At 36.1% G+C, this 12727-nt stretch overlaps 1 protein-coding gene across 6 annotated transcripts in view; it reads right to left on the reverse strand.

The window, feature by feature from the left end:
- The window catches only part of BDP1 (BDP1 general transcription factor IIIB subunit), an 89356-nt gene that overhangs the window by 42482 nt on the left and 34147 nt on the right, over positions 1–12727 (reverse strand). For all 6 annotated transcript variants that reach the window (XM_078449151.2, XM_078449150.2, XM_060635588.3 and 3 more), the window contains 7 exons: positions 10625–10784; positions 8795–8886; positions 7695–7899; positions 6821–6933; positions 4152–5664; positions 2918–3105; positions 2250–2472 (listed from right to left, as the gene is read on the reverse strand). In XM_078449151.2, coding sequence (XP_078305277.2) covers positions 2250–2472; positions 2918–3105; positions 4152–5664; positions 6821–6933; positions 7695–7899; positions 8795–8886; positions 10625–10784 — 2494 coding nt within the window. The remainder of the gene's footprint in view (positions 1–2249; positions 2473–2917; positions 3106–4151; positions 5665–6820; positions 6934–7694; positions 7900–8794; positions 8887–10624; positions 10785–12727) is intronic.

Consider the following 12727-nt stretch of genomic DNA (forward strand, 5'->3'; position numbering starts at 1 on the left):
ATTTATATACAAAAGTATCTATACAGAAAAGGCTACGTGGATACATTCAAAATAGCTATGTGATTAACTTGGGAGGGAGAAATGGAATATTATAAAGGACTCTCACTTTTTAGATTACATATTTTTTCAATCTGAAATTTTTATAATCAGATAAAATAACCAATAAAAAAAGATATACCTTTTAAAAATATAAGATCAGGAAGAAAAAGTACAAATTTTTTTAAACTTTTTTTTTTTTTTAACGTTTATTTATTTTTGAGACAGAGAGAGACAGAGCATGAACGGGGGAGGGTCAGAGAGAGGAAGACACAGAATCTGAAACAGGCTCCAGGCTCTGAGCTGTCAGCACAGAGCCCGACGCGGGGCTCAAACTCACGGACCGCTTGATCATCACTTGAGCCGAAGTTGGCCGCTTAACTGACTGAGCCACCCAGGCGCCCCAAAAGTACAAATTTTTAAGCACAGTAAGAACTAAGCTATTTTGAAAATATAAAAGACGAATTTTATTTCAAAAAAGCACTTTTTGTCATTTTATTTTTAATTTTTTTCAATGTTTATTTTTGAGAGAGAGAGAAAGAGAGAGAAAGAGAGAGAGAGAGAGAGAGAGAGAGAGAGAGAGAGAGAATAAGAAGAAGAGGAGCAGAGAGAGAGGGAGACACAGAATCCAAAGTAGGCTCCAGGCTCTGAGATGCCAGCACATGGCTGTCAGCCGCTTAACTGACTGAGCCACCCAGGCGCCGGTCATTTTTTTATTAACTAGTTTTTTATTAATTATTGAAGTATAGGTGGCATACAATGTTACTAGTCTTAGACATACAACACAGTGATTCAGCAGCTCCATACACTGCTTGATAATCACCCCAACAGGTGTAGTCACTACATTAACTGTATTCCCTATGCTGTACTTTTTATCTCCCTGAGTTACTTATGACTGAAAGTTCGTACCTCTTCAAGATTTTAAGTAATCTCTACACCCACCGGGGGCTCAAACTTACAACCTCAAGAGTTGCATGGTCTACCGAATGAGCCAGCCAGGTAGCTCAGAAAGTTTGTACCTCTTAATCCCCTTTTCCTATTTTGTCGATCTCCCTTACCCCTTCTCTTCTGGCAACCACCAGTTTGTTTTCTGTCTTTATGACTGTTTCTGTTTTTTATTTTCTAGAACCTACATATAAGTGAAATTATATGGTATTTGTCTTTCTCTTAGTTTTCTCAGCATATTTCACTTGGCAAAATAGACTTGTAGGTCCATCCATGTTATTTTAAATGGCAAGCAAAATTCCATTGTGGATTTATATATATATACATATAACACATCTTCTTTATCCATTCATCTGTTGAAGGACACTTTGGTTGCTTTCATATCTTGTCTATTGTAAATAATGCTATGACAAACATAGGGGTGCCTCTATCTTTGGAATTAGAGCTTTCATTTTCTTTGGGTAAATAAACAATACTAGAATTAGTGAATCACATGGTAATTCTAGTTTTACTTTTTGAGGAAGCTCCATATGGTTTTCCACAATGGCTGCACCAATTTACATTCCCACCAACAGTGTACAAGGATTCCTTTCCCTCCACATCCTTGCCACCGCTTGTTATTTCTGGTCTTTTTTGATACTAGTTATTCTGACTGGTGTGAGGTGATACCTCATTGTGGTTTTGATTTGCATTTTCTTGATGATTAATGATGCTGATGATCTTTTCATATACCTGTTGCCATCTATATGGCCAAAAAACTACTTTTATGTTTAGAACACTCAACTAATGAGTGTTAACACTTCATTTCAAAGTTTCTGATGTTATATCACACAATCTTAATTTGTTATGGACCAAGTTAACAAAGTAAACTAAACTTACTTTTAACTTACTTTTAACTCCTATCAAGCTCTTAACTTTGTATTTCACCCTTCACAACAGAATGAAACAAAAAATGACTATCAATCTCATTTTTCCTATGAAGAAATGAGCTGCCACCATTTGGCTCGGGTCACATAATGAATGCAGGTCAGAACTTGGCATCCCAACCCCCTTAAATGTCTTTCCATGACACACTTGTCCACCATTAAAGATTCAAGATTCTCACAAAAAAACCCATGGAATAATGAGGCACATTAAGTACAGCAACACTAATGTCACATGCAACAGAAACTGCAGGAGAAAATATTTGTGAAACGTTAATCCCAGTTGCTTTAGTTCAGTAACCGTAACAGCTAAAATAAAAACCCTCCACCTTCCACAGCACTCACATGTTGAGAAGGGAGAGTGTTCATCTGTTCACTGCTCTGCTGTAACACAATAGTCTCAGCTTTATCCGTTTCCAATTTCTTCCCAGGTACATATTTTCCTGCTTCCGTAGTCTCTCTCTTTAAAGTTGCTCTTGCTAAGTTTGGTTTTGGTCTTTTGAATCGACTTCTCACAAAAGGTGCTGGTTTAACTTCAAATGGCTTCTGTTCTTGAGGAATAGACTTGCTTTTGGAATAAGGATTATCAAATTTTAGAATGAGATGAAGGGGCAAATGAGACCAGAGTCTTAGGACAACTTTAGAAACTGGCAGTAAACATGAATTCCAATTCTTAACAGGAAAAAAAATTGAACAATATGGTAGATCCAAAAAAACAGGAGGTGTACAATCTAGGTATAAGCCTATGAATATCACCTTTGCACAGAGGAAATACACGTTGCCACACCCATACTGACTTAGGAATATTTGTTACATACAATTCTGATGTTAGTAATTCTCTCAATCGATTATCACAATTACCTCAAAACTCACCTCCAGTCATCCCAAAACTAGCTTGAAATCTGCAACATTACACTATAGATGAACCGTTTTAAGACCTTTGTTTCACAGAATCTGAAAATATAACTTTAGATACTTTTTCTTTAAAAGCACACAGACCAATATATTTGTACCTTGAATTATTATCTGAAAACTGCTCTGGAGCATCTGGAGATTGCATCCCCTGGTCTTCGGTTTTGCCAAGTTCCAAAGTCTGCAAGGAAGTCTTCAAACTACTCAAGTGACCGGATAGTTCCTTTTCAGAATTTATTTTTTCTGCCTCAGGTGTAAGTACCATGGATAGTACTTCACTGCTAATGTTCTGGAGGAATAATCAAAGGAAATCATCCACAGTAAATCAGCACAAATGGAAAATGTCACAAAAGCATGAACCTCGAGTAACAGAAAACTTTTTATTTTTAAACGTTTAAGTAACCTCTACACCCACAATCTGGGGCTCAAACTCACAACCCCAAGATCAAGAGTCACACGCTCAACCTACGGAGCAAGCTGGGTACCCGAATTGCAAACTTTTAATAAAAGGAAATAACTGAGAAAGATGTGGCCAAAAGAAATAATTCCAATGTATGTTCATTCTAGAGTTAGCACAAACTCCCTATATTCCAGTTCCCTATATTCCTTTTATGTAAAACAGTAACTTTGGGTGTGTGTGGTGGCTCAGTCAGTTATGCGTCTGACTTTGGCTCAGGTCATGATCTCATTGCTCCTGAGTTCGAGCCCTGTTGGGCTCTGAGCTGAAAGCTCAGAGCCTGCAGCCTCCTTCAGATTCTGTCTCCATCTCTCTGGCCCTCCCCTGGCTCCTGCTCTGTCTCTTTCAAATAGAAAATAAAAAAAATTAAAAAAATTTTTTTAAATAAAAGATTAACTTCAGGGGCACCTGGGTGGCTCAGCTGGTTGGGCATCTGACTCTTGACTACAGCCCAGGTGATGATCTCGAGGTTCGTGGGATAGAGCCTGAGTCAAGTTCTGTGCTAACGGCTCAAAGCCTGCTTGGAATTCTCTCTCTGCCCCTCCCTCACTCATGCGTGTGGACACACATGGGCACTTTCTCTCAAAATAAATTACCTTAAAAACACTTTTTTATAAAAAATAAATAAAAGTAACTTCAAATTGACATTAAGAATGGTAACTTCTCCACAATTAAATCTTTTTGAATTATTTTTTTAAAAAGATATATAGTTTCTTTAAGGTCTTAAAACACAGAATTTAGGGCTAGGGAAGACTTTAAGCTTTCAGAGATTTTAAATTTTGAAGGATTTAAGAGCAATAATCATGGTTTTTATTTTGATAATTTTTCTCTAAAAAGTACTCAAAAATAGTTTTTCCCAAAAACAGAAAAATACATACTTTGCTATCTAGTGAAGGCACAGTGCTGCAGCCACCACTACTGCTCTGCATTAAGTCTGTCTCCATTTGTCTTGAGGTCCTGGTCTCCTCTGCTTCATATTTCCTTAGGGAAATGTCCATTTCTCTAGGTTTTCCCAAATCTGCAACCATTTCCTCAGTAGCACTAATCTCTGAGCTGGGATTCCTCAAGGAAATTCCTCGTCCACTTTGTTTCATATCTGCCTCTGTTTCTTCAACAGCAGTTGTCTTTCCTAATACGTTCTCCATCAGGGAAAGCTCTCTTTCTCCAGTTTCTTCCAAATCAATCTCGCTCTCCTCTAAGGCACTGATCTCCACAGGTACCTTTGCCCTCAGGGAAGTTTCTTTTCCAATTTCTTTCCAATCTGTCTCCATTTCACCTAGAGTCTTGACCTGTAAGGCCTTTCCTTGTGTGTCTATTTCTCTTCTTTCAGTTTCTTCCACAGATGTCTCTCTCTCCTCAGTGACATCAATGACCTCTTGTATATTCTCCCTTACAGAAATCTCTCTTCCAGTTTCTTCCAAACCTGTTTCTACTTCATCTGTAGTGCTGACCTCCTCTGGGGCATCTTCCTGTAAGGATATTTCTCTTCTTCCAGTTTCTTCCAAATCTGTCATTCTTTCCTCAGTGACATCAGATATCTCTGATATAATGTCCCTTATGGAAACTTCTCTTCCAGTTTCTTCCAAATCTGTCACTCTTTCCTCAGTGACATCAGACATCTCTGATATACTGTCTCTTGGGGAAACCGCTCTTCCAGTTTCTTTCAAATCTGTCACTCTTTTCTCAGTGACATCAGATACCTCTGATATATTCTCCCTTGGAGAAACCTCTCTTCCAGTTTCTTCCAAGTCTGTGACTCTTTCCTCAGTGACATCAGACATCGCTGATATAGTGTCTCTTGGGGAAACCTCTCTTCCAGTTTCTTCCAAGTCTGTCACTCTTTCCTCAGTGACATCAGGCATCTCTGATACATTCTCCCTTGGGGAAACTGCTCTTTCAGTTTCTTTCAAATCTGTCACTCTTTCCTCAATGACATCAGGCATCTCTGATACATTCTCCCTTGGGGAAACTGCTCTTTCAGTTTCTTTCAAATCTGTCACTCTTTCCTCAATGATATCAGACACCTCTGATATATTCTCCCTTGAGGAAATCTCTCCTCTAGTTTCTTTCAAATCTGTGTCCATTTCCACAGTGTTGTCAATCGTTTCTGCTATCTGCTCTATGGGAGAGACACCTCTTCTCCTAGTTTTTTTAAAATGTGACTCCATTTCCTTAGTACTATTAGCCTCCAGTGATATCTTCTCCCTTGGTAAGGTTTCTTCCACTCTCTTAATTTCTCCCAAAGCTGCTGTCAATTGTCCCGAAGCAACTATCTCCTCTGATACCTCTTCCTTTGAGAAAACTTCTCGTCTTCTAGCTCCTCTTCCTATATTTGGCTTTGGTTTCTGTAACCGAGTTTTCAGAACTGGGACTTTATTATCCTCTTGAATACTTAAAAAAAAAAAAAAAAAAAAAAAAAAGAGGACACACAATCAAATTTTAAACCATACTGCCACCTGAAGAGAGGATGGTTGAGAAACTACTACTGAAACACCACGAATTCTCAAATAAAAAAGCAAAATATGAAGGAAGCCTCAAGAATCTCTGGGTAAAACTTAAAAAATTAAAGGAGAGGGGGGAAAAACCCATGTTTTGAAATTGTAAACTTTTAAAATAAATATATCTACTCACATAGAGACATGTATAAAGAGAAATCTATCGATAAGGTCAATTAGATTAGCAGCCAACTGGCTCTGAACAGTCTCCTTCTAATTGTCATCTACATCATCCAGAAAAAGTCTCCAGTTCCCTACATTGGAGCTAGGCCAATTGGTGTCTGCTACTCCTACCTCTTTGCCCCTACTACCCTTTATACAGACATATGCCTTGCCATAAGAGTTAAGCAGCACATTTCCATGGCCAGATTTGACCAGCATCTCAAAAAGCCACATGCAAGTATCATGTGAACAAGAAAGTATTAGGAAAAGCCAAACTTTAAACATACAGATTGATAAAATGCTAGTAATAGTTGAAACCAGACAGTAGGTACACAGGAGTCCATTATTCTGTTCTTGCTACTTTTGTGTACACTGAATATTTCCAAAGGGAAAACAATTTCTAAAGTATACTAGCAATTCCATCGATTTTGCTGGGTATGTTCCAGAGGGGAAAGAAAAAATATAAGAGAGCAGTGGCTACAAGTACAGGTTTCTACACATGGGTTTTACATAAAATTTATGTGAATCTTAAACAAAGGCCATATGTGGATCTAATTCCAAAGAAACAAATATAAGAAAATAAGTTGCATTTCATATTTGGACATAGATATTTAATCTAATATGCATGTTAAGTGATACTGCCAATCATGTTAACTCAAGGTCTAATTTATGAGTAAGCAACACATCAAGTCACCAATAAATGAGAAACTGACATGAAAACTATGACATGAATTGCCCTGAAAAGTGAGGTTATATTTGTAAATATTAAGCAATTTGATACACAGATTACAAATCAGTCTCATTTGCTTTTGTTTTAAAAAACTGATTAAACATTTCTAAAACTTAACAAAAAAATTCAAACATTACATAACCAGTAAGAGGATACTTACCTTAGACACTCACTAACATTCATTTGAAAAAAATTATCTTCTTTCTCAGATTGTGACGTGATGTCTTCAAACTCAAAATTTTTACATGACTGATCTTCTACCTGTTCAGGACTCTTAATAACAAAACATTTTTAAGGGTTCACAATGAAACACCCATCTATAAAAAACTGCACTGAAAATTTTGCCTGATTTGAGACCAAGGAAAATGGTAAACATTTCAAAATTATAAAATGATATTCAAGGGACATTTTTTAACGTTTTCTCTTTAGAGACCTTAAAAAATTTCATAAGCTATATACCTTCTAGCTCATCTCAAAGCCCCCATTCTTTTCCTCCTAATTAGAAAGCAAGTTACTGCACTTCAGTCTCATCTGTTAGAATTACTCCCTGGGATCTGTGTTCTGATTACTATTATTACAGTATAGACCTTGAGGTTTATAACAAAACAAATTCAGACCTCAGACTAGGATCTTAACTCTTACTCTTAACACAAAGACTAGTTATTGTATAAATAACTCAAAAATAATCTTTAGTTGTTGGAATTATATTTTAGTAGGAAGCTTTTACCATTTTACTCTGTTTAAGTCAGAGTTAAAAGTCACATACCTAGTCATATTTTCAAAAAGGAAGTGTAATTCAAATATGTGAGTGATGAGGTGCAAGTTAAACATGCTCCATTATGTAAATGCACAAAATATGGATTGCAGAGAGTTCAATGGCATTACAAGTAACAAGGCTACTAGCTCTGAGATTTTGGCTTTAAATTTGTAAACAATGTACAGAACTGTACAGTCTTACAGGTTAAGGGAAGGGGGGTAAAAGGGGACTTAAATACTTGTTTAACAAAAAAACTGCACAGAATCAGAGTACTTACATCTCTAGCAATACAGGATTCACTTTCATTCTTTTTTACATTGGCCCCAATTTTTTCCTGTGATGTAAGAATTTCTTTTCTTTCAGCAGCTTTACCTATATTTGGCTTTGGCCTTTGCAGTCGGCCCCTCATTAGTCGTGCTGGTCTTAAAGCCTTTGTTTGATCGTCGTCCTGAACACCAATTTTTTCACTCAAACTAGAACAACTACAAAAGAATAAAATTATGGTCATCCTGAAGTCACATATTTGTTTGCAGTATTCCCCTCTCCCATGTATGAATAAGTAAACTGTTTGGAACATAAAATTACAAGTATCCTTTAGAACAGACATAATATTGGAAGCCTGACTATAAAAAACATACCCTCACAAAACTGGAAAAATCTGTCCCTAACAGACATGTAATACCATTCCCCACTAAGAATACTAATTCGCAGGGGCACCTGGGTGGCTCAGTCGGTTTGTGTTTGACTCTTAATTTCAGCTCAGGTCTTGGATCTCAGAGTTTGTAGGATCGAGCCCCACATCAGCTCTGCACTAACAGTGCAAAGCCTCCTTGGGATTCTCTCCCTCTCTCTGGCCCTTGTCAGTTTGCACACACACATATGTGCACTTTCTCTCAAAAATTAAATAAATAGATAAAAATAAAAATACTAGTTTGTATGTAATGTACACTTCCAGGGCACTGGACATAGATTATGGAATAAATGTACAGTCCACACTATAATACTTCAGATGCATATTAGAGCAGGGCCTACTCTGAATCTGCATTCCAAGTTAAATATTCCCTTTCGAAACCTCCTGCTGTAAATAAAATTATCCAGAAACATGTATCTTTTAACCATTAATTCATCTAACAAGACTTTGTTAAAATCTTGTTAATAAGTTGAGGAAGAAATGTTAAGTCGTAACTCAATGGATCCTTATCATAATTTATTTCTCCAGTAGCATAAGGAACATGATGAAAATGTTTCAACACACCTATAGTTAAAAAAAGACTTAAGTATTCTGAATGAAAACAAAATTCAGACATCATCCAGTACAGATGTTATTACAGTCATTCCTACAAGCTACTACTTTTATTCTACTTTCTAAATACTTACTTAGACACAGTCTCAGTTTCTGGGTTCACTTTCTCTGTATATTCCATTCCAGCAATGTCAGATGTATTCACTTTATCCTTTTCCATTTGATTCTATGAATTCAATTTTTTTACATTTTATTGACAACATAAAAAAAGTCCAAACATTGTAATAAATGGAAATTAAAACAGTGAAATATCATTTTTTGTTCTTCTAACTATAAGAGTTTTAAAAATGATAGATACAGCTATATTATAAAACATATTTCCATATATTACTGGCAGAAACAAAAATTGGTACATCCTTTCTGGAAAGCCCTTCCCCAATATGAAATCAAAAGCCTTAAAAATATTCATGGTCTTTGACTCAGTAATACCATTTCTAAGACTCTATAAAGAAAATATTTAGACAAACTCCAAGAATTTGCACAAGAGCATTATATAAAATGCTAAATAACGTGAACAGGCAAAAAATCCAATGATGAGTAAATGGTTAAATAAATTCAGGTGTACCCATTGACAGAAAATGACGAAGTCACTAAAGACTGTATCTTCAAAACATAATAATATGAAAAAACATTTATGAAATGTTAGGTACCAAAGGATAAAAAAACAATTAATACTAAAACACAGGGTGCCTGAGTGGCTCAGTCTTTTAAGCATCCAACTCGATTTCACTTCAGGTCATGATCTCATAGTCCGTGGGACTGAACCTTGTGTTAGGCTCTGCACTGATAGCATGGAGCCTGCTTGGGATTCTCTTTCTCCCCCTCTCTCTGACCCTCCCCTGTCATACATGTGCATGCGCACGCATACTCTTGGAGGGAAGGAAAGAAGGAAGGAAGGAAAAAAAAGCTGGAAAGATGTATGCTAAAAGGTTAGTTCCATCCGGATAATGAAATCACAAGTAATTTGTTTTAATTTTTACATCAATCTGTTTTTCCCACTTTTCTCAAATTTTAAAAGATAATAACATAACTGTATTATAAAAAGTATAATAAAGAAGATTTCACATGACAGGGAAAAAAGCTGACATTTTAAAATGTATTTTAGCAAAAATAAAAAATTTATGACAATATAACGCTGGCAGGGATATAGGGGAAAAGTAACATGCATTTAATGCTTGGAGCAATGTAAACAGACTTTTTTTTTTTTTTTTACTGTCATCTGACAAAAGCCAAGAAACATTTAAAATACTTTGACCCACGAATCCCACCTCCTCTAGAAAACTATCCTCTATTTCCTTAAAAGAGTCCTATTTATGGGTCACCTGGGTGGCTCAGTCGGTTGGCGTCTGACTCTTAATTTCAGCTCAGGTCATGATCTCAGTTTCTTGAGTTCAAGCACTGCAACGGGCTCTGCGCTGACAGTGCATAGCCTGTTTGATAAGGATTCTCCCTCGCTCTCTGCCCCTCCCCCACTCACAAGGTCTCCATCTCTCTCAAAATACATAAATCAAACTTTAAAAAAAAACTTAAAAAAATAAACTACAGAAATGTTTATATATATAAAAGAGACAAAGTATGTGAAAGACAGGAATATGTCTGTGGAGAAAGGGTTGTGGATATAATTTTATATAGAACTGTTTAAAAAATATTTTGAATAAAACTCTTATGTAAACAAAAAACAGATTTGTCACTACTGAGGATGTTTGAAAATGATATGCCCTAGCTTCTAAAGAAAATGCATTAATAGGAGACTAGGAAGACACATTGAATATTAATGTGTAAGTCTTTGTAACTTCGTTCTAGTATCAGTCACATTACTGTGTCATTATAAACCAAAACAATTTTTTTCCCAGTCTGGGAGAATTTTCACAATTTTAATTTCCACGAAGTCTCTTATTCCATACCTTTTCCACTGAAGTTTCGGCATGTAAACTCTTGCTCTCTCCATCTGTTTTACCTTGTGAAAGAACAGATTTCTTCCCAACTGCCCTTGACAAATTGGGTTTAGGTCTCTGCAGTTGTCTTCTTGCCATCAGTTTAACACTTCCTGACTGATCAGTTTCCCTAAAAAATGTAGTTTTTATGTTTAAAAAAAATGAACATTATTTAAATTATACCAACGTGCAGGCCCAGTCAAATAAAATTCTGAAAAATTCTTTAAAAATCCACTCAGAGCCAAAAAAGAAGACCTTTAAACTAACTTACAATAAGAGTAGCAAAGAAGACTGAAAAAGAAGAGCAATGAGGAGGTAACTAACATATTCTACCAGATGTTAAAAACAAACTCTATAGCATCAATAATTAAAACACTGGTACTGACATGTAAATAAACAGATAAATGAAACACAAAAGAAAATTGAGAAGTGACTCCAAAACACTTGATAGAATATAATAAAGGTAGCTTTTCAGAATAGTGAAGATGAAATACAGAATAACATATTGTCAGAAATAATATCAAAGTGGGGCACCTGGGTGTCTCGGTCAGATAAGCCTCTCACTTGGGTTCCAATCATGATCTCACAATTTTTGAGTTCAACTCCACATCGGGTGAGCCTTGCTTCTCTCTCCCTCTCTCTCTGCCCCTCATGGGATTCTCTCACTCCCTCTCTCTCTGACCCTCACTCACTTGAGCCTAGTCTCTCTCAAAAAAAAACAAAAAGAAGAAGAAGAAATAATACCAAAGTAATGGTGATGGCAAAACTAACACTGGGGACTAAAATAAAATTAGCTCCACTCCTTGTACTGTACTCATATTCCAAATGGATCAGAATTAAATAAAGTCATACAGAAAACACGGATGAATTCTTTATAACCGTGAGGTGGGGTAAGCCTTTATAAAATTTAACTAAAAATTCAGGAGCTACAAAAGAAAAAAAAATTTGAGAAATTTGACAACATAAAAATCAAAAAATTTCTACATAGCCAAAACATGGCTAAGTCAAAAGTCAAACTACCAACCGAGAAAGCATGTTTTACAAATCATACAATAAGACTAATCTCCCTAAAATATAACGAACTCCCACAAAACAGTATCATCAATAACTTATTAAAAACGGACAGGGACACCTGAGTGGCTCAGTAGGCTGAGTGTCTGACTTCAGCCCAGGTCACAATCTCACGGTTCATGAGTTCCAGCCCCACATAGGGCTCGTTGGTCAGCGCAGAGCCCTCTTTGGATCCTCCGTGATACTCCCACTGCCCCTCCTCCACTTGTGCTCCCCCCAAAATAAATATTTAAAAAATTAAAAATTAAAATTAAAAAATGGACAAACTATATAAAGTTTTAAAAAAGAAAAAATAAAAATAGGTTTTAAGAAAACTACAAATTAAAGGTGAGGGGAGGTAGAGTGTGCATGCATGTGCAAGCAAGCACAAATTAACATTAAGAATCAGAGAATCTAAGGGGAATTATAAATACACGTTCATTGTTTACTTCTTTTGACTTTTCCTTAGGTTAGGAAACTTTAAAATAAAAAACTCAATAAAAACAATGAAATCAAATTACATACCCCTGCCAAAAAAAGGAAGAGTGGGGGGGAGATACTATACTAAGATATTTTATAATATCAAAATTACCATCAAAAACCCAAGTTTAACACCATTTTCTGAAAAAGGAGACATTTCTTACAACGTTGGTAGGAATATAAACTAGTCTAACTCCTACAGAGAATATTTTGGAAGTATCTCTCAAAATCCTAAGTGTGTACATGTATATACACAGACACATACACATTAGAATAAGCGAATCCATTTTGAGCAATTCACCCTACGAAAACATACAACTGACCTTTCAACACAAGTTTAAGCTGTACAAGTCCACATATACACAGATTTTACTCAATAAATATAGTACAGTACAATAAATGTATTTTCTCATCCTTATGATTTGAAAAAAAAAATTTTTTTTTGGTGTTTATTTTTGAGTGAGGGAGAGACAGAGCCCAAGCAGGGGAGGGGCAGAGAGAGGGGGAGACACAGAATCTGAGCTGTCAGTGTGGAGCCCGACT

The sequence above is a fragment of the Panthera onca genome, chromosome A1 (genome assembly GCF_046562875.1).
Source record: "Panthera onca isolate mPanOnc1 chromosome A1, mPanOnc1 haplotype 2, whole genome shotgun sequence".
Taxonomy (NCBI): domain Eukaryota; kingdom Metazoa; phylum Chordata; class Mammalia; order Carnivora; family Felidae; genus Panthera; species Panthera onca.